This window comes from Kogia breviceps, chromosome 4, assembly GCF_026419965.1.
Source record: "Kogia breviceps isolate mKogBre1 chromosome 4, mKogBre1 haplotype 1, whole genome shotgun sequence".
In the NCBI taxonomy this organism is placed as follows: domain Eukaryota; kingdom Metazoa; phylum Chordata; class Mammalia; order Artiodactyla; family Physeteridae; genus Kogia; species Kogia breviceps.
The window spans coordinates 51,946,045-51,969,420 of record NC_081313.1 but is presented as its reverse complement, the minus strand read 5'-3'; the positions used below and the strand labels follow the sequence as shown (position 1 = coordinate 51,969,420).

The window sequence follows — 23,376 nt, the reverse complement described above, 5'->3', positions numbered from 1 at the left end:
TCCCATCCTCACTGCAGCAGTGACTGCTTCAGGGAACCCAGGCCTGGCATTCCCCTGACTAAAGAAGGATTCAGGATTAGGCATGTGATCCCATCTGGGCCATTAAGACACGAGGGGAGGTCTAATGGGGGCTTCTCTATGTCCTTCTGGATGGTGGGGTTTTTATATTTGCAGCCATTTTAGTAATAAAAGGAAGCCAGCCTTTGGATAACTAACACTGAAGGAGACAGAGTAGAGAAATAGAAAAATCAGGTGGCCAATGACACCACTGAGCGTCTGACTCAAACTAACTCCTGAATCCCAACTACCTCTGGATCTTCCGCTTATACGAGCAAATAAAATTCTTCTATTGTTTGGACTGTTTCAACAGGGTTGACTAATATAATGTTCATGAAGGCAAAGTGAGATCAGTCACACTTCTCTTGTAACTAGGATGAAGAAGATACGAGGTGTCTGAAGGGCATTCTGGTGGAGGAAAGGTGCCCATATCTCAGTGGTGCCTTCACATGTATCTACCATGCTGACATCACTCGGTTTGAATTTCTTTCCAACTTGTTTCCAGTTCTACTGGCGAGAAGAATAACCTGGAAATAAATCATGGGTTATATATCCTGTCCAGAAGAATGAGTTAATTCTGCAGCTGAGTTTACTTCTGAAACTGAAAGATCTGAATGGTATTAGACAAAGGAGAAAGTCTGAAAAGCTAATCTCTCCGCCTTTAAGGAGCATATATTACTCACAGGGTATTCCATTCCAAAATGCTGGTTTGAAAACTCTCCATCATAGGGATTTTATTACCAGGGCCCTATCTCTTTATGAACAAGGGAGTAAGAATACAAATCAACTATTAAGAGCTGAACTAGCTACCAGAGAATGTACACTAGAGCAGGGAAAATAAGCCTGGCACACATGAAACAAATAAAACCTTGACAGGATTAAAGAACAACTAAGTTATCAGTCGTTTGTCAGCCATCATGAGGTTAATAGGAGTTGTGGAATTTAAAATTGTTGACTACTAAATACATTGTAAACTGATTTGTATTATTTCCCATATTACAAACATGTGTTTCCCTATTTCCTGTTTTTTGTTGTATTTTGTTTTATTTATTCTTTTGTTTTCTAATAAGAAAAGGAAACAAACTCACATTTTGTACTTGTTCTGGAAGATGGAGCCCATTCCTTTTTCCCATTTTCACTGATTTTTCCAAGTATCGTCTGGCTTCAGGCTTTATCTTTCCCAGATCACACGTTTCCTGAAATTAAAGAATGTGACAACCTCTTTGATTTTTGTTACAACAGTGTATGGGTAAATTATAAACTATGAGGCCACAGCAAAATTTATTCATCATCTCTGGTGGGCTATGAAGTACATAGGTGATTATGAGGCAGGTCTTTTTGAAAACCTATGTTCTTTTATGCTTTAGTAAACTTCTGCTTATTTAAAACTGAAAAATTAAATAAATAAAAAGCTAACCAGAATTTCCTTGCCTTGCATCAGAATCAAGCATGCCTGTACCACTTGAAAATGTGATAATAGGGAACATTTGCATAATCTCATAAAACATTCTTTATGACTGAGTAGTCTTTTTCACAAAACATATTTCTTATCACAAATCATCTGGATTTAATTTTCTATCGTTTGCTAACCTGGTTCCACTTGAGAGGCAAAAATAGAAATAATGGGCAAATTCTACAAAAATGGAGAGTAGGACTCTTTTGCCAACATACTAAACAAGGACAGCTGGATAGAACCCCAGCAAAAGGCTTCCAACACTTCAAAAATGCCTTACTGTCATTCGGTAAGAGAGATCAAGGGACCACATCAAGCTGCATATGGACAAGTATCTGGGGAAAATGAGTTAGCACTGCACAAAGAGGAGGAAAGCTGGACAGTACATGTGAACCTATATGCAGCAACGCAAACAACACTCACTCAGAAGGACGGAGGGCCCTGAAGGAGAGTGGAAAATTCCCTCAGCTACAGCAAGATAGTAAACACACCAGATGTTTCTTCAAAACACGTGGCAGAATATACATGGCACATCTGGGTGGCTGGTTAGTTTGTGGTCCCTGGGAGGAAAGGGGCTCCAGACAGATTCAACAGGTGCAAAGGATTCAATGTGGTTGAGAGCCAACGAGGGACTTCTGTCTCTAGAGCCTTAGAGCCCTTGCAGCCTCAGAGACCTACTCTGGTTGCACTCTCTCCGTGAAAGACTTGGGCTGTTCACCCCAAGCTTTATATTTTCCCACCTAATCAGATCTTTAAAAGGACTGTGCTTCGCTTTAGAGTCTGCATTTTAGACTTGCTGGTAAAAGGCTCTTGCTGCAATAGGTCTGTCATTTCTGATATTTTGTTGCAGCAGGTAAACAGAGAGTTGTATTTTAACTGAGGGTCCTACTTAATACAACAATCTGTATCTCACTTTACCTGCCAATAAATAATTTTGTGTCATAGTACTAAAGCACTTGTTATGCATACATTACTCACAGTTTCCTCTGAGTTTATTCTCAGTGGGGGCAGAGAACTGTTATAGACCCCTTTGTCCATAAATAACCCCTTCTGTACCCTTGGAGAATTTCTGAGCATGCTGGCATGAGTGGAGTGGGAACCCTCCCTAGCTGGTATTGGCACATACTGGGATCCCGGCAGCAAGTGCCTACAATGGCAAGAAACCCAGAATGGCTAGGGAGATAGCTGGGCTGTGGGCTGATTCCCTCAGAGATGGCCAGCATTTCAAATCACAGTGTTCATATGGATGTGGTTAACGTGGGTTGACTGAGGCTGGCTTTAACAGCACCAGGAAGTCTGTTCTGAGATATGGGGCATGGCAACAGGAGTCCCTAGACAGGACGATACTCCAAGTTGTAAGATTGGGGAGAATCTAGGCAGTAGCTATATGCAGTGGAAGAGAGGGGAAAAAAAATTCCTGGTGAGCAGGGCCCAGCAAGGGCTGGGTACACTGTGAGGACCCAAGTGATCAGGTTGAGGTCCAGAGCAGAGGACCTTCCCACCTGGGCAGTGGGCCAAGGCAGAAGCAAGGCACACAGCTGGACAGCAGCATGGGTTTTTGGGTTCCTGGCATTCACCTGGTCACATGTGGCCCTGAGCTTAGGACAGAGGCTCATCATAAGCCTCATCAGCTGATGTAAGCAGAATTCTTACTCTACTCCAATGCTTGATCAGGATGGGCTCTCATACTCAGTGGGCCTGGACTTGCCATATCTGGGAGTAGCAGGGCTGCTACTTCAGAAAGCCTGAAAGTGTACTCGGCACAGTAAACTCAAAACTCCTGGTCTAAACTAGGTAAAACGACCTATCTCCCCAAATAGGTAATCTGAGTGTAAACAGGCAGAAGGATGTTCTGAGAAAAATCAGCTCTGAATTAGGTCTAATTAAATATGAACAAATTACCTGTACTGAAATATTCGACTTACCACAAAAATGACACTTAGCAAAAATCTGATTCAATGATATCCAGACACCCTTTGCCAGTCAGACTCTGAGGTCTTGGGAAATCTCCGGAGGGCTCTGGTAGGAGTAAAGCATGTCTAAAATGTGCTTCTAAAGCACATTCCTGTCCCAAAGCTGATCATAATAATATTCTCCCTTATAATCTCCAGGCAAGGTCAGAATTACTGCCCAAGGATTTTCTAAGAGGGAATCAGCCAACGCTTCTAGACTGCTCTGCCGCAGTTGCATCTTCCTTCCTGAAAAAGAATTTAATCCCCTTGAATCTGAACCAGTCTCATGCCTCTTTGGGGGAGTAGGGAGCTAAAGTTCTCTGAAGTAATTTTCAAATTTATATAATCTGACAGCAGGGGATCTTATTTTAAACTCTGTGATGACAAGCTTTAGTTTTCCCCATCTTCCTCCTGTAACTAAGAACTTTTATATAAAAGTGTGAGTAAATACACACACACGTTCTTACATGTATGCTTATATACTAATTTCACAGACAAGAAAATTGAGGTTAAATGATTTCTCCAATATCACACAGTTGTTTAGTGGTAAAAATGGGGAAATAAATTCTTTTATATTTGCAGTGTCTTTCCCTTTTTTTTCTGTTTTTTTGTTTGTTTGTTTGTTTTGTTTTTTCAATCACATTTGCTGTCACGTTTCTTTCTTTCTTTTTTTTTTTTTTTTTCTATCCTACTACTGTGAAGAGGACGTTCTTAGGCAGCTGCCTGCACTCTGGACAGGAGGGCTGCAGAAAGGCCTCTTGCTGACTCCTAACTCAATACCCTATCATGAGTCTCTGCTTTTGAGTGGGCCACAGGCACAGTGAGAACACGGAGAGGGGAACCGCACTGCATGAAGACACATTTTAACTGAGACCAGTTCTGTTCCATTCAACAACCATTTTACTGAGCTCCAATTTACGTCAGGCACTAGGAAAACAAAGATGAATATCCTTGAGGCTAAGTCACATGAAGGGAAAAAAAGATATATCAGCAAATAATGTTAATATCATGCAGTGAGTGAAAAGAGAGTAAGTATTGTACTTGAGAAGCACAAAAGAGGGACAACTGGCTAACAGGGAAACTAAGGCAAGGTAGTTGATGCTTTATATTGGATCCCTCAGCTTTTAAGAGCCTGACAAAGGTACAAGGTTCAGTCGTATTATGACCAACGACTAGACTTATGCATTTCAAAATCAAGAAGGCATGGTAAGTAGAGGGAATTACCACTGCTATGTTGAATTTTGCACAGAGCTTTTCCTCTTTAAAAAAAATTTTTGTTTTCTCTCTCTTTTTTTTTTTAAACTGTGGTTTTAAGGCACTGATTCTTCCACAGCTGGTAGATCACATAATGCTTAAAAGCATCTATACTTAATCCTGTGACCTATTCATTTACACTGTAACATTCAAACTTTTCTGTTTAAATTACTAATTGGCTAAGACGAACTGGCAAAGACCAAATTCTACAGCTCTGAAAAAATATAAATAATATTACAATAGATAATTGTATTTCTCAATTTAGCTTGTATAATTCACTCAATTTCACTAAAGAATCCCTTTCCTGTACTTACTACTCAGTAGGCCACTGGAATAAAATATTACAGGCCTGGATTGTTTCAACATGGAGACATTGTACATTTTTTCTCACCAATGTGGCTTTTTTGATCTTTGAAGGATTTTTAGCCAATGATCGAGAAGCCTTTGTCAGCACAGGGAAACACCAAGACTTGAGTCCATACTGCTGGCTTTTGATACCTGGACATTTTTTAGATAAAGGGAAGAGGACACCCTTGTTTTTCACTTCTTTTTTTTTTCTTCTAGAAAATTAAGAATTAATTTTAGAATTAAGGATACATTAAATGTTATATTTTTATGTAATATTTGAAATCTACAAATGACTATAACTACATATATATGTTTTGAAGACAAATTAAATCCACCCTTAAACTTATGAAGTATAATATTAAAACACTGTTGCCTTTATCTATGTAACAGGTAACCACTCTCTTGAATTTTGTGTTATGCATTTTCTTCCAGTATTACCACTTATGTATACATTGTTTAGTTTTGCTCCTTTTTGGCCTTTTTATTATTTTTATTTTTTTTAGTACAAATCTTTTATTTTTTAATGATATCATATATGCAGTGTTCTGCAATTTCTTTTTTTCTTTCATTGTTCCTAAGATTCAACCATGCTGTTGCATGTTGCTGTAGTTTATTTCCTTCACTGCTATAAAACATCCCATTGTAAATCTACTACAATTTATTGCTCCATTTTTCTGTGGATGGAAATCTGAGTTGTTTCAGTGTCTTGCTATTATAGATAATGTTGTTATGAATACATGTCCCATGTCACCTGTACACAAATGCAAACCTATTTCTAGGTAAATGCTGAGGTGGGGGTGGGGAGAGTATGCTAAGTTACGGAGAATGTAAGATCCAACTTCATGATATTAGATTTTTCTCCATATTAGTTATTACTATTATTTAAAAAATCATTTTACACCTTTACTAGCAGTGCACAAATATTCCCATTGATTCACATCCACACAGATACTTGGCATTGTCAGACTTGTTCATTTTTGCCAATCTGGTGAGTGAAAAATGGTATCTTATTGCAGACTTTAGTTGAATTTCCCTGACTTAATGAGGTTAAACATCTTTTCATATGTTTAATTGCCATTTGTGTTTCATCTGAAATACCTTTCACGTCATCTGCCCATTTTTCTATTGGGATGTTTGTCTTTTTTACTGATTACAGTAGCTCTTTATATATCCTAGGTACTAATGCTTTGCTAGTTTCATATTTTGTAAATTTCTTTTTTTAGTATTTGAGTATTTTTTTTGTATCAGTGTCTTCACTTTATTAATAAAAGTTCTTTATTTTATTCTAGTTACGTTTATCAGCCTTATATTTTATAGTTAGCACTTTTGATGTCTTGTTTAAGAAATACTTCCCTGATCAAGATGTCATAAAGGTGTATTTCTATATAAACGTCCAGAAGCTTTAAAGTTTAACTTTTTAAGACTTTTATCCATTAGGAATTGTTTTTCATTTAGTTGTGAAGAGCAATTCAGTATTTTTTTACCCCACATGGATAACCCATGTCCTTGCATCAATTACTGAAGGCCTGTTTTACGGATCTGTCACCGTTTCTCACTCTAGTTTGAAGAACATTTACTAAGTGTTTACTGTACTTTGTACCAGGCACTCTGCCAGAGATACAAAATAGAATCAAATGTGACACCTCCCTCCCTTGAGGGTTTTAATGTAAAGTCTACATGGTTTTTGGCAAGCATTTACCAGCTACTTCTATGCTTCCTGGAAAGTTACCATTTCTGAGCCTCAGTTTCTCTACTAATAAAAAGGGATACTTCACAAGATTGGTATAAAAGTTAACTTAGATAACTATATTGCTATACAAATGTAAAGTAGTATTACTAGCCACACTTGGGAAGGAGGTAGGAAGACTATAGCACGCTGGTTAGTCTCATTTCATCTATCCATTTAGTCAACAAATTGCTTATTTTAAAGGTTTTGAAACATGACTGCAAATCAGATGATACTTCCTAGACTGTGATGTGGTGCCCCTTGAATCTGGGTAGATCGTAGCGACTAGTCCATCAGTATGGTATTGCAGAAGTGATGCTACATGACTTCTGAGACAGGTCATAAAATGCAATGCAGCTTCTGTGTAGTTTATTGTAACATCCGCGTTGAAGCCCTCTGTCTCCATGAAAGAAGTCCTACCACCCTGACGCTGTCATGCTGTTAGGAAGTCCAAATTAGCCTACATAAAGACACTACATGGAGGTGCCCTAGGGGGACACGAAGAAAGAGATACCTGGTTAGCCTCTACATGCTCCAACTCCAGCCACCACTGCCTGAAACCACATGCAAGACCCCAGAGCTGCCCAACTAATACCTTTCTGAATTCCTGATCCACAGAAACTATGAGAGAAGATAAAATGATTGTTGCTATGTTCAGCCACTAAGTTTTAGACTTACATATTTTATATCAACAGATAACTAGGATGTTTACTGAGCACAGATTTTGCCATAAAGAACTGTGAAAAGTAATTTCACATTTCTATTCATCAATATTAAGTGAAAAATAACATAAGAGCTAAAATAACATTTTATATCTAATTAAGATAATACATTTGATTATTGCCTACATTGGTGGTATCTTGAGACCTCAAAATATTCAGAGCACCCTCATTTTAGGAGAGCATGCCTGAAATTGATGACTCTACATAAATTTAAAATCCTATTACCCAGTCTAAGGAAGGCTTCATGTATTATATCATGGTAGCCCTATTTTATTTATGGTGTTACAGGAAAAATTAAATACAAGATTTAGATATATCTAACTTTGTCCTTTAGGTATGAATGGGATGAGATTTACCATCTATTAACGTGTCCAACTCTAGCAGAAAACTGATTCTGATAGTTCTAGATTTTTAAAAATACTGACTAAAAAATGTAACTATTTGTCAAGGAAGGTATTTAAATTCACCAAATAAGCTCCAATTCATAAACAAACACAATAGTTATTTAAAAAATTATTCTGATGTAGCCTTAACATTTTAAATGCCCCTGAAATTGTTCACACAATAATCCACATGTATGAGAATAAACTCCTGTGGAAAGAGGAAAAATTATGGAACTAAATCTGAAACTATTATAAATTAATATAATAAAACACTGAAGTGAACCAGCTCAAGTAAATGAACAAATCTGATAAATGCACTGGTGTTTATGAGGTCACTTACACTGTGCTAGGCTGCTGTCTCGTCTACTAAGCAGGCAGCAATTTGTTCCCAAATTTAGTGGGATCAGATGCCAATATACACAAAATTTAAAAGTATAACAAAGAAATCTAAAGAGACAAACCTCCCATATCTTGATAACATTTGTAAGAATCAGAAACGGTGGAAAAGTAACAAAAACATTAGACTCAATAACATTAAGATTGCAGTACCTTTTTGAGGCTAGAAAATCCCAAATGGGAACTTAGAAGTCAGGATGAAAAAGAATTAATCAAAGGAAATTAGAAATGTGGGGGAAAAGCTCTATAGTACATATATAATATCCAGATAGAAAAGAAATTAAATGGTTTTGGGATGAAGTAAAAATAGGAGACTATAAGGGCCATGATTGGAATTGTACAGAATAACAACTGAAGCTAAAAGTTGAAAAGAGAATAATTTAACTAGCAAAAAAGAGTCATAGTTATTTTAATTTATGTTTTTATAGTGCCAAAGATGAACAATTATGAACCATCAGAGTTGAACATAAATTAAGGGTGAAAAACGTTTGTCTGACATGAGAAAATAGGCAGCATGTACATCTTACATGTCTAAATAAATAAATTCCGGATTACATATTCTACAGTGAGTTACAAATAAAACATTTGAAATAAAACTGCTTTTTATTTCAATTCCTGTCATAACTTGCTAAAAAGAACATAAAATTTTGAGATTTTTGCATATACAACGTGCAAAATTAAACAAAAATGCCTAGGATTGTGAAACACTGGTTGTTTTCCAAACAAATTGCTGAGTGCCATGAAAATAAAAATTCAAAGCAAAGACATGATGAAAATGCTAGGAAGCAAACCAACACTGTTGATGAAAAGACCTGAAATACTCAAGGCAGACCCACTTAGAGCTTTCTTAATCCATAATTTCTGTGAGTCCTGAAAAATGTAAAGATGATAGATAGGAATGTCTCTGGCATGCAGCATCAACAGTATGTCATCAGTATTATGGCCAAAACCACATGATATTTATAGATAACTCAACTCCATTTGCTTCTAGTTGATCTGATCTAATATAAACCTTGCAAAATTTTGAAAATTCAAAGAGGTTTTTATATCAAACCATTAAGTTCATGATGGCTAAAAAGCCTTAGATTTATGGATGTACACTCTTTTATACTTGGTCTTAAAAATTTTAAGTGAATGTAATTAGTAACTTAACATAAACCTAAGTGATATAACACTATGTTGTGCTCACTATCATAATAGTTAGAAACAAAATCTAGGAACATTCGAATACTTTTTATCATTGGTCAAAGGGTTTTACTTCTTTATTGTCAGTTTTTTTCCTTTTAAAGGGAATTATAAGATCATTTACCTTTAAATGAACGATTCTCAGAAAGATATCTTCTCTCATGCTCATCTCGATATCAAAACGAGAAAGTCTTTTGTCTGCTTCTGTACTTGCTGCTCGTACTTCTTTGTCAGAGGAGACGTGCTGGGGAAAGTCTAGCATGGTTCGTTCCACTGTTAACAGAGGAAAAAACCATAAGGACTCATTAAGTCAGTATTAAACAAAATACCTCGTACCTAGATGAATGATTATCCGAATGTAAGTTTTTCATTACATACTTTCCATAAAGGCTCCCAGGGCTATCAAGAAACAGCATCTAACACAGGACTTGGCTATTCCTGGGGCATTGTTAGGAACAATAAGGGTGTACACTGAGTACTTACCAAAGGATGTTTAGTGTGCAATTAATTAACTGGGAATGTAGAAAAAAAAAGATGTAGTCCTTTTAAAAATTTTTTTTATTGGAGTATAGTTGATTTACAATGTGTTAGTTTCAGGTGTACAGCAAAGTGAATCAGTTACACATGTACATATATCTACTCTTTTTTAGATTCTTTTCCCATATAGGCCATTACAGAGTATTGAGTAGCGTTCCCTGTGCTATACAGTAGGCTCTTATTAGTTATCTATTTTATATATAATAGGGTGTGTATGTCAATCCCAATCTCCCAATTTAAAAGATGTAGCTCTTGGGGACTTCCCTGGTGGTCCAGTGGTTGAGACTCTGTGCTTCTATGGCCGGGGGTATGGGTTTGATCCCTGGTCGGGCAACTAAGATCCTGAATGCTGAGCGATATGGCCAAAAATAAAGAAAAGAAAAGAAAAGATGTATTGATAGTTCTTATACTGAGGCATTTTATAGTCTGGGAGTCGGGGGTAGGGAACAGTACATGAAAAGATAACAATACAGGACAGAGCAGCTTAGCTGTCAAATGAATGGGACAGAAACTCAAAGGCTGCAATACCGAGGGCTGGGGCATTATGCCATGCCTGTGGAGAAGGCTGGATCTTAGAGGATGGGTGGGGTGAGAGGAAGAGCTCAGTTGGGGACTGCAGAAGTAGAGACTAAAAGCATGGGGACTGGCAAACAAACAGGATGTTTAAGAAACAAGCAGGCCAATTTAGTGGGATGGGGCTTGTTTAGAAAAGAAGTTCTTAACCTTTATGACAGACTCCTTAGAAAATCTAATCCAAGTTATGGACCCTCCCCCAAATGCAAACATTCATACTAATATAAAAAGCTGCATACAATTTCAGAATTCTCAGTAATCTCAGTGGACATATTCAGTAAGCAGCTGAATACTGGGGCTATTCTTGTTAAATGATGGTAGTAATGTCATCTGCTCTTACTTTCACACATCAAAGTTGGTTGTTGGGTTTTTCAAACATTTGCATTTTGACTTTAATTAGGCAAAAATCTGATGTCAGTGAAATAATCCATACTACAGCAAAAAAAAAAAAAAATCAGTATGGTTTATAACCATAGTTGTGGTTATGCTGTGACAATGAATACATTTCAATTTTACTATCTTTAGCACTTTGAAGGTATTATAAATAGGTAACATTTACACATGTGATATATGGTAGACAGTAAAGCTATCCTTTACATACCATGGAATTGTCCAGTTAAACAAGCTACCTTATGCATATCAGTCCTCTTAAAACATTGTCACAAAGAAAGCTGTAAAAAAATTGCCACAAATCAATAAATTCATAGTGTCTGTTTTTAAAAAATCAAATTAGATAATTATTATTTTAGGATTTAATATATCATTTTTGTCCCTTGATTAAAGAAAGAATAGAATGTAAGATTTAATATTTAATACATACAGCACTTGTTTAAGTGAGTTAACTAGATAGTCACAATTTCTGTTTACTTTTATAAATTAGCTCAAAAAGGTATTAAGAAGGAATCAAAATTGCTCAAGATCTTAAATGAGCAGAACAAAATGCAGGAGTCTAAAACTGGAAACATATTCTTAAACAAACAATAATATTGAAAACCATTTCCTTCCTTACTTTGCCACAAAGACCTGGAACACTTATGTTCTTACTGCCAAACTATAAACAATGCTGATGCCCGGTACCTGACACTGGACAAATGGGGTTTTAACAGCTACTGCAGGAGGCTGAGAACATACACAGATAAGAGAAAGTTAGTCTTTAAAAATCTATTCCGAAACTCAAACATTTTTATGATTAACCCATATAGATAAATTTATAGGAGAGGAAGAAAAAATATCAGAAAACTAAAGGTATATTTAAAAGATGTATGATTGGGAGAAAAAACATAATTTAAGATAATTCTGTTTTAAAGATTTTTTCCCCACTTTTTACATTTGCTAAATGCATAAGCTACTAGGCTGGCACACCGTCTTAGTCATAAGTGACTGAAGAGGTGAGTATGTGAACCAAGGACAAACCACATACAGGGTGGGGCTTGTTTAGAAAACAAGATGCACATGAAATTGCCTGCTGGGAAAGCTCTGCTGAATGGGGACCGCCTCCATTCCTTTGACTAACTATAAGAGCAACCAGACTTTTTTAACGAAGAGTTTAAGCTCAAGGCCTGTAGCAAGATTTAGTGGCTATTAATGAGAGTGAAGCAGTTGGTAGTAAGAGGCAGAAACTGAAACAGAAATGCAGAGGGAAGAGAAAGTAGCCAAGTCCCTATTATGGTGGGACATAGGGTAGGGAACTCTTGGTGGGGAAAAAGAGATGACTAGGTCACTAGGACTGTGCAGGATTTTGGACAACCTTCCAAATTCCAGAATCCATACAACTGCTTATAATTCAGTTCTACAGACAACTTATGTTCTTATGATGCCTGGCTATACAGCCAAGGTTGTTTAGCTATAATTATCCAACAAAATATATCCAATTCTTTGAGAAAACTGGCATGAATCTTCATTCCTTACAACTCAAAGGGTTTAATACTTATATTATTAAAATAATATATTTTAAGTGTAGGAAATATGGAAAATAGAAAAAAGCATGAAGAGTAAATGAAAAATCAACTATAAACCTGAAAAAAAAAAATGAATGGCTGCTTCCAAATAATACACTGTTCTTTGAGAAAGTCACTTAAAATATCAAATTTATCTCAGCTCCAGTATCAATTTTTCTGAAAGTCTCCTTTGGATCATTTATCTTTGTGATCATTGTTTTAATCCATATATTGGCATTTAGACAGGTGGGACAGGTGGACAATATCTTAAAAAAAAATACAAATGTATAAAAATGCATCCATTATATCCTTACTGAAATATTAATGATAAAGAAACTAAATTTAATGTGCTCATTTTTATAATAACTTTAAAGAATTCATGATTAACTAAAAGTGATCTATAAATCACAAAAATACTATAAACCTAGTACCAAAAATATTGGCCATTATTAAAATTTGTTTCCTTTCTCTGTCCTTTTAATGTTATTAAATACTTCTCCTAAACATGATTTTAATGGCTACATAATGTTACAGAGGGTGAATGTACCATAATTTATTTAGCTATTCTACTTGTTGACACTTAGGGGTTGTTTCCAAGCTTTTGCTATGATAGAGTACCTGTTTATACATAAGTTTATACATGATTTTTCCTATATCTGATTATTTACTTAGATTATGCCTAGATGTGGAATTAATTACAGGGCTAGGGTATGAACTTCTTAAAAGTTTTGATATATATTGCTCTCCAGAAAGCAGTTGTAATGAGAGTGTACATTTTACAGCACCTCTGCCACATAATAAAATTTTTAAACTCAGGTAATATAAATAATTCTAAGCAATTATGAATCATTAATCATTTAAGCAATTACAAATCATTATGTAAAAATCAATGTCTTTGGGGCTTCCCTGGTGGCGCAGTGGTTGCGATTCCGCCTGCCGATGCAGGGGACGCGGGTTCGTGCCCCGGTCCGGGAAGATCCCACATGCCGCGGAGCGGCTGGGCCCGTGAGCCATGGCCGCTGAGCCTGCGCGTCCGGAGCCTGTGCTCCACAACCGGAGAGGCCACAACGGTGAGAGGCCCGCGTACCGCAAAAAAAAAAAAAAAAAAAAAAAATCAATGTCTTATAAAATTGGAAAATGAATTGCCAAGACAGGAAGCATAAAATGGTTTATGATGCCCACAAAATGAAATATTGATGTGCTTTTGCATCCTACCCACCTATATACTTCACTTCTACATCTGCCAGTGCCTGCAAACAGTTCTCGTAAGTTACTTCCTCAATGTCAAGCATTGCAATAGCATCGTACATCTGTTTGGTCTGTGCAACAAGCTCCTCAGTTCTTGTTCTAATTTGCTCTGGTGAAAGATCCCATCTTAAAACATTTCTGCCAGCTGCAGTATAGGAAGACATTGCCTGAGGAGGAGACATCACTTCTTTTCCTAAAGTCATTCTGAATAAAATCCTGGAACCACCAATTCTATGAAGAATCAGAAAAAAGATAAAAATTAGGCATTTTGTTAGTCCAAAGTCAACACACAAATGTGTATTATCTAATTAAATTTTAAAGTAAAAAGAACTTTTTAGTAAAATTGAGCAAATTTCTTTCAGGTGAGTACATATGCACAAAACTAATGCTCTTTACTTTCTTGTTTTCTTGAATAGTTACAGTTAATGGAATTTGGACTTTCCAAACACTGAATTGCTTATGTAAATAAATCATATAGAGAAATAAAGTTAGGTGTCAAAGACATAATAATTGTCCTTTATAAATTAAACCAGTAATCTTTCTTAAACATTTTTCCTGTGCTAATATCCACCTACTACGTATGTAGAATCAATATTTTGATATTCAGCAAGGGAACATTTTCAAAATTCTTTCTATGTTGAACAACAATTTAAAAAATGTTTTACCAAAATTTCATGTAAATCAACTATGTCAATTTGAATTTAAGACTTAAAAAATAAAATTTGGTATAGCTATGACATTATCCTAAAAGATAAAGGAATGATACCAACCCTTTACTCACTTAAAACACTGAAACTAAAAACTGATGCCATATGTGTGTATATATATTTATAATATATAATTCTAGAACTTATAAATAAAAATATTGTAATTAATAGCTAACATTTATTGTGTTTGGGCACTGTACTAATTACTTTCCATTTATTAACTCAGTCCCTACAACAATGCTATGAGACAGATACTGTGGTTATTTCCATTTAGCCAAAGAAGTAATTAAAACACAGAGAAGTTAAGTAACTTGCACAAGGTCACACAGCTGGCTACACGGTGGGCACTAGGATTAAAAACCAGGTAGTACAGATCCAGAACCCACTCTCTTAACCACAATACTAAACTTAATTCCTATTATCTTACAAGACCCCAAAACAACCACAGGCAGGACAATATTCCCTTTTAACAGATGATGCAGTTGAGACTCAGAGAGGCTAAGTGACTTGTTTAATGTCATTTGTTCAACAAATATTTATGAGCATGCACTGTGTCTGGTCATTGTGACAGGCACGAAGGATAAAAAGGCAAATTGACTGGGATGCTGGTATTTATATCATGGAGAAGACTAATTGATAAACAGGCAATTGTACTGCATTGAGATGAGTGCCATGATAGGGTAAACAGGGAGAACTCTGAAGGAGCACAGAAGGAGCTTTTCTAGAAAGATTTTCTAGAAGGAATGGTGAGCAAGCCAAGATCTGAACAATGTGCAGAAATTATCCAAAGGTCAAAGGTTGTAAGGAAAGAAAAATCTGAAAAGGTTAAGTAGGGACTAGAGAATGAAGAGCCTTGGGAATCATTTGAGTTCAAACCTACTCTGAAGGCAATGACAGAGCCACTGAAGGGTTTTAATCAGGTGAGAGATGAGAAAAGACATGCATTTTAAAGAAATCACTCAAATTACAGTGAGTTGAAATGTTTAGAAAAGAGAGATCATTCCCAGAGAGAAGCTATAATGGTAACTGGGGCATAACATTATGGTATACCTAACTAGGAGATAGGGGGAACTGGAGTGATTTAGTAGATATTCACTAAGAAGAATCAATATGACTTGGTACTGAATGGATGTCGGGAGGAGGTAAGATACTCAAGGATGACATCCAGGCTTCTGTCTTGGAACTGGAGGGATGGACAGAGGATCTGTTGCTAAAACAGGGGACTCAGATGAAGGAGGAGGCTCTCTGGTGGGACAAAGGGAAATTCAGTTTTGGATGTGCCAAGTCTGAAGTGGCTGTAGTACACGTAAGTGGAATTCATTACTAGTAAATGTAATTGGAGGGGACTTCCCTGGTGGTCCAGTGGTTAAGAATCGGTCTTGCAATGCAGGGGATGCCGGTTCAATCCCTGGTTGGGGAACTAAGATCCCAGATGCCGTGGGGCAACTAAGCCTGTGCGGTGCAACACAGAGCCCGTGTGCAGCAACTAAGCCCTGATGCAACAAAAAAATAAATAAATTAATTAATAGATATTAAACAAAATGTAATTGGAGTTACATGGGTGGTTGAACTAGCCCAAGGGAATTTGCGGAGTGAGAACAGAAGGACAACCGAGCTCTAACTCTAGTTTAACCATTGAGGTAGAAAGAAAACCAAGTAGGCTGGGTTCTAAGAATTGTGAAAAGTTAAGCATTGAAAAAGGGAGTGAATAACAGTATGAAATGTACGAATATCAAGAAAGACACAAGAGTCTCTGTTGAATTCAGCAACAGGAACGTCACTGATGACTGACAAGAGCAGTGTTGGGGGTGGTAGAAGTGGAAGTCAGATTACTATGATTGAGGGCTATGGAGATGGTAAAGAACCGGAGAGAGTGCACCTCAGCAACTCTCCATAGAGCTGGCTGTGAAAACAAGGAGAGCTAACGCAATATAAGGGGCTGAGACATACAAGGGTGCATTTTTAACATAGGAGAAGCCAGAATACTGACCCCCTTTAACTGTCTCTCCACAATAACTGATATTGTCTATGTGAAACATACTGGTGGATGGTTACACTCAAGGCTGGCAGACTATTTTCCAACGTATTTCCACATTTCTCCTTCAACCAGTTGAGTTATATATTCACCAATAGTCAAGTTCAAAATTGCTCCAAAACCTGTTTATGCTTACTATACTCATTTCCTTTTATTTTATTTTATAACAATTTTTATTGGAGTATAATTGCTTTACAACGTTGTGTTAGTTTCCACTGTACAATGAAGTGAATCAGCTATATGTATACCTATATCCCCTCCCTCTTGAACCTCCCTCCCCACCCCCAACCCACCCATCTAGGTCATCACAGATCACTGAGCTGAGCTCCCTGTGCTATACAGCAGGTTCCCACTAGCTTTCTATTTTACACATGGTAGTGTATTTATGTCAATCCTAATCTCCCAATTCATCCCACCCTACTCTTCCCCCCATGTCCACATGTCTGTTCTCTATGTCTGTGTTTCTATTCCTGCCCTGCAAATAGGTTCATCTGTAGCATCTTTCTAGATTCCACATATGTGCATTAATATACAATATTTGTTTTTCTGACATTTCACTCTGTATGACAAACTCATCTCTATGAATGACCCAATTTTGTTCCTTTTTATGGCTAAGTAATATTCCATTGTATATATGTACCACATCTTCTTTATCCACTCATCTGTTGATGGACATTTAGGTTGTTTCCATGTCCTAGCTATTGTAAAGAGTGCTGCAATGAACATTGGGTACATGTGTCCTTTTGAATTATGGTTGTCTCAGGGTGTATGCCCAGTAGTGGGATTGTTGAGTCATATGGTAGTTCTACTTTTAGTTTTTTAAGGAACCTCCATACTGTTCTCCACAGTGACTGTATCAATTTACATCTGCATCAGCAATGCAAGAGGGTTCCCTTTTCTCCACACCCTCTGCAGCATTTAGTTTTTGTAGATTTTTTTTGATGAGGGCCATTCTGACCAGTGTGAGGTATAGTTTTGATCTGCATTTCTCTAATAATTAGTGATGTTGAGCAGCTTTTCTTGTGCCTCTTGGCCATCTGTAATGACATCATGAAATGTCTATTTAGGTCTTCTGCCCATTTTTTGTTTGGGTTTTTTTTTTGGTATTGAGCTGCATGAGCTATTTGTATATTTCGGAGATTAATCCTTTGTCCGTTGATTAGTTTGCAAATATTTTCTCCCATTCTGAGGGTTCTCTTTTTGTCTTGTTTATAGTTTCCTTTGCTGTGCAAAAGTCATTAGGTTCCATTTGCTTATTATTATTATTATTTTTTTGCGGTATGCAGGCCTCTCACTGTTGTGGCCTCTCCTGTTGCGGAGCACAGGCTCCAGACATGCAGGTTCAGCGGCCATGGCTCACAGGCCAGGCTGCTCCGCGGCATGTGGGATCCTGCCGGACCGGGGCATAAACCTGTGTCCCCTGCATCGGCAGGCAGACTCCCAACCACTGCGCCACCAGGGAAGCCCTTTTTGTTTTTATTTTCATTACTCTAGGAGGTGGTTCATAAAAGAGCTTGCTGAGATTTATGTCAAAGAATGTTTTTCCTATGTTTTCCTCTGAGAGTTTTACATTTAGGTCTTGAATCCATTTTGAGTTTATTTTTGTGTATGGTGTTAGGGAGTGCTCTAATTTCATTCTTTTACATGTAGCTGTCCAGTTTTCCCAGCATCACTTATTGAAGAGGTTTTCTTTTCTCCATTGTATGTTCTTGCCTCCTTTGTTATAGATTAGGTGACCACAGGTGTGTGGGTTTATCTCTGGGTTTTCTATCCTGTACCATGGATCTATATTTCTGTTTTTGTACCAGTACCCCACTGCCTTGATTACTGTAGCTTTGTATTATAGTCTGAAGTCCGGGAAACTGATTCCTCCAGCTCCAGTTTTCTTTCTCAAGATTGCTTTCGCTATTAGGGGTATTTTGTGTTTCAATATAATTGTAAAATTTTTTGTTTTAATTCTGTGAAAAATGCCATTGGTAATTTAATAGGGATTGCACTGAACCTGTAGATTGTTTTGGGTAGTATAGTCATTTTCACAATATTGATTCTTCCATCCAGGAACATGGCATATCTCTCCATCTGTTTGTCATCTTTGATTTCGTTCATCAGTGTTTTATAGTTTTCTGAGTACAGGTCTTTTGCCTCCGTAGGTAGGTTTATTCCTACCTAAGGTATTTTATTTATTCCCCCTTAGGTATTTAATTCTTTTTGTTGAAATCGTAAATGGGATTGTTTCCTTAATTTCTCTTTCTGATCTTTTGTTTTTAGTGTGTAGGAATGCAAGAGATTTCTGTGCATTAATTTTGTATCCTGCAACTTTACCACATTCATTGATTAGCACTAGTAGTTTTTTGGTGGCATCTTTAGGATTCTCTATGTATAGTATCATGTCATCTGCAAACAGTGACAGTTTTACTTCTTTTCCAATTTGTATTCTATGCTGAGGTAGATTCCCTCTATGCCCACTTTCTGGAGAGTCTTTTATCATAAATGGGTGTTGAATTCTGTCAAAAGCTTTTTCTGCATCTGTTGAGATGATCGTATGGTTTTTATTCTTTAACTTGTTAATATGGTGTATCTCATTGACTGATTTGCATATGCTGAAGAATCCTTGCATTCTTGGGATAAATCTCACTCGATCATGGTGTATGACCTTTTTAATGTGTTGTTGGATTCTGTTTGCTAGTATTTTGTTGAGGATTTTTGTGTCTAAATTCATCAGTGACAGTGGTCTGTAATTTTCCTTTTTTGTGATATCTTTGTCTGGTTTTAGTATCAGGGTGATGGTGGCCTCCTTGAACGAGTTTGGGAGTGTTCCTCCCTCTGTAATTTTTTGAATGAGTTTGAGAAAGATAGGTGTTAGCTCTTCTCTAAATGTTTAATAGAATTCGCCTGTGAAGCCATATGGTCCTGAACTTTTGTTTGTTGGAAGATTTTTAATCACAGTTCCAATTCCATTACTTGTGATTGGTCTGTTCATATTTTCTATTTCTTCCTGGTTCACTCTTGGAAGGTTATACCTTTCTAAGAATTTGTCCATTTCTTCCAGGTTGTCCATTTTATTAGCATAGAGTTGCTTGTAGTAGTCTCTTATGATGCTTTGTATTTCTGTGGTGTCAGTTTTAATTTCTCCTTTGTCATTTCTAAGTTCATTGATTTGAGTCCTCTCCCTTTTTTACTTGATGAGTCTGGCTAAAGGTTTATCAATTTTGTTTAACTTCTCAAAGAACTAACTCTGAGTTTTACTGATCTTTGCTATTGTTTTCTTCGTTTCTATTTCATTTATTTCTGCTCTGATCTTTATGATTTCTTTCCTTCTATTAATTTTTGGTTTGCTTTGTTCTTCTTTCTCTAGTTGGTTTAGGTGTAAGTTTAGATTGTTTATTTGAGATTTTTCTTGTTTCTTGAGGTGAGATTGAATTGCTAAAAACTTCCCTCTTAGAACTGCTTTTGCTGCATCTCACAGGTTTTGGGTTGTCATGTTTTTGTTGTCATTTGTCTCTAGGTAGTTTCTGATTTCCTCTTTGACTTCTTCAGCAATCTCTTGGTTATTTAGCAGTGCACTGTTTAGCCTCCATGTATCTGTGTTTTTTACAGTTATTTTTCCCTGTAATTGATTTCTAATCTCATAGCCTTGCGGTCGGAAAAGATGCTTGATATAATTTCAATTTTCTTAAATTTTCCAAGGCTTGATTTGTGACCCAAGATGTGATCTATCCTGGAGAATGTTCCTTGTGCACTTAATAGGAAAGTGTATTCTGCTTTTAGATGGAATGTCTTATAAATATCAATTAACTCTACCTGGTCTATTCTGTCATTTAAAGCTTGTGTTTCCTTATTTATTTTCTGTCTGAATGATCAGTCCATTGGCATAAGTGGGGTGTTACTATTACTGTGTTGCTGTCCATTTCCCCTTTTATGGCTGTTAGCATTTGCCTTAGGTATTGAGGTGCTCCTATGTTGGGTGCATAAATATTTATAATTGTTATATCTTCTTCTGGGATTGATCCCTTGTTCAATATGTATTGTCCTTCCTTATCTCTTGTAACAGTCTTTATTTTAAAGTCTATTTTATGTGATATGAGTATTGCTATTCCAGCTTTCTTGTGATTTCCATTTGCATGGAATATCTTTTTCTATCTTCTCATTTTCAGTCTGTATGTGTCCCTTGGTCTGAAGTGGGTGTCTTGTAGGCAGCATATATACAGGTCTTATTTTTGTAGCCATTCAGCCAGTTTGTGTCTTTTGGTTGGAGCATTTAATCCATTTACATTCAAGGTGATTACTGATATGTATGTTCCTATTACCATTTTCTTAATTGTTTTGGGTTTGTTTTTGTGGGTCCTTTTCTTCTCTTGTGTTTCCCTCCTAGAGAAGTTCCTTTAGCATTTGTTGTAAAGCTGGTTTAGTGGTGCTGAACTCTCCTAACTTTTGCTTGTCTGTAAAGCTTTTGATTTCTCCATTGAATCTGAATGAGATCCTTGTGGGGTAGAGTGTAGATTTTTTCCCTTTCATCACTTTAAATATATCCTGCCACTCCCTTCTGGCCTACAGAGTTTCTGCTGAAATATCAGCTGTTAACCTTATGGGGATTCCCTTGTATGTTATTTGTTGCTTTTCCCTTGCTGCTTTTAATATTTTTTCTTTGAATTTAATTTTTGTCAGTTTGATTAATATGTGTCTTGATGTGTTTCTCTTAGGGTTTATCCTGTATGGGGCATTCTGCACTTCCTGGACTTGGGTGGCTATTTCCTTTCCCATGTTAGGGAAGTTTTCGATTATAATCTCCTTAAATATTTTCTCTGACTCTTTCTATTTCTCTTCTTCTTGTGGGACTCCTGTAATTTGAATGTTGGTGCTTTTAATGTTGAACCAGAGGTCTCTGAGACTGTCCTCAATTCTTTTCATTCATTTTTCTTCATTCTGCTCCTTGGCAGTTATTTCTACCATTCTATCTTCCAGCTCACTTATTTGCTCTTCTGCCTCAGTTATTCTGCTATTGACTCCTTCTAGTGTATTTTTCTTTTTTTTTTTTTTTTTTTCGGTACGCAGGCCTCTCACTGCTGCGGCCCCTCCCGTTGCGGAGCACAGGCTCCGGATGCGCAGGCTCAGCAGCCACGGCTCACGGGCCCAGCCGCTCCGCGGCATGTGGGATCCTCCCGGACCGGGGCACGAACCCGCGTCCCCTGCATCGGCAGGCGGGCTCTCAACCTCTGCGCCACCAGGGAAGCCCTAGTGTATTTTTCATTTCAGTTATTTTGTTGTTCATCACTGTTTGTTTTTCTTTAGTTCTTCTAGGTCTTTGTTAAACATTTCTTGTATTTTCTTGATTTGTGCCTCCATTCTATTTCCGAGATTTTGGATCATCTTTACTATCACTACTCTGAATTCTTTTTCAGGTAGGTTGCCTATTTCCTCTTCACTTATTTGGTCTTTTAGGTTTTTACCTTGCTCCTTCGTCTGTAACATATTTTTTCTTCTCATTTTTTTTGATGGGTGGGGCTGTGTTTCTGTCTTACTGGGTGTTTGGCCTGCGACATCCCTCACTGGAGTTTGCAGGCAGTTGGGTAGAGCTGGGTCTTGGTGCCGAGATGAGGACCTCCGAGAGACCTCACTCTGATTAATATTCCCTGGGGCCTGAGGTTCTCTGGTAGTCTAGCAGTTTGGACTCGGTGCTCCCACCATAGGAGCTCAGGTCTGATCCCTGGTCTGGGAACCAAGATCCTGCAAGCCGTGTGGCATAGTGAAAGAAAGGGGGGGAAAAAAGGAGCAGTAAAATAACAAAGAATAAAAAATAAAATAAAATTATAAAAATGAAAAATATTTTAGGAAAAATAAATATATAAGTGAAGTAACAACAACAAGATAAAACAGAACAACAGAAAAAAAAATGCGGGAGGGGAGCAAGCCAAAAGGAACAGAGCAACAACAAAGAATAGAGAATAAAATAAAAGTAGAAAAATAAAAAACTTATTAGAAAAAATAAAAATATATAACAGAACCACAACCTAAAAAGAAAAGAAAAGAAAAGAAAAGAAAAAAAGCCCAGGGGCTTCCCTGGTGGCACAGTGGTTAAGAATCCGCCTGCCAATGCAGGGGACGCAGGTTCGAGCCCTGGTCCGGGAGGATCCCGCATGCCATGGAGCAGCTAAACCCGTGAGTCACAGCGGCTCAGCCTGCACTCTAGAGCCTGCGAGTCACAAGTCCTGAGCCTGCATGCCACAAATACTGAAGCCCACGTGCCTGGAGCCCATGCTCCACAGCGGGAGAGGCCACCGCAACGAGAGGCCCATGCACCACAGTGAGGAGTGGCCCCCACTCGCCGCAACTGGAGAGGGCCCGCGTGCAGCAGCGGAGACCCAACACAGCAAAAATAAAATAAATAAGATAAATAAATAAATTTATTTTTAAAAAAAGAAAAGAAAAAAAGCCTTGGCTGTGGGGGGTGGAGCTTAGGCAGGGGGAAGGGCTTAGGCAGGGGTGGGACCTAGGCTCGGGACCCACACAGCTGGAGGGAGGTAAGGCCCTGGGTGGAGATGTGGGGGTTGGGCTTAGGCTCAGCATGGCCAGAGGAAGCCTTAGAGGGTAGATGATCAGGCCTGGGACCTGTCTCCCGTCCTGCCTCCACTTCTCCTCCCCTGTCCACCCCCCCCCACATCCTACCCAGTCGCTCGGGGGTTCCTCCCACCCCCTTAGGTGTCCATGGTCCCCCACCAGTGCCTGGTAGGTGCCCTAGTTGTGAGGAGACTCGAACTCCACATCCTCCTGGTCTTCCATCTCGACTCCACCCCTCTATACTCATTTTAATGTTAAGTTAAATATTTAACTGATTAAATGCATGCAAAAAGAATGATCTGTTTTTT

The 23,376-nt window shown here is 37.6% G+C and overlaps 1 protein-coding gene across 2 annotated transcripts in view; it reads right to left on the bottom strand.

Annotated features, from left to right (window-relative positions):
- The window catches only part of NLN (neurolysin), a 102,988-nt gene that overhangs the window by 43,655 nt on the left and 35,957 nt on the right, over positions 1-23,376 (bottom strand). Inside the window, exons 2-4 of one of the 2 annotated variants that reach the window (XM_059062290.2) lie at positions 13,743-14,002; positions 9,601-9,749; positions 1,146-1,253 (exon numbers count right to left, since the gene is read on the bottom strand). In XM_059062290.2, the coding sequence (XP_058918273.1) occupies positions 1,146-1,253; positions 9,601-9,749; positions 13,743-14,002 (517 nt within the window). The remainder of the gene's footprint in view (positions 1-1,145; positions 1,254-9,600; positions 9,750-13,742; positions 14,003-23,376) is intronic. The other variant, XM_067031047.1, reaches the window with a different exon arrangement.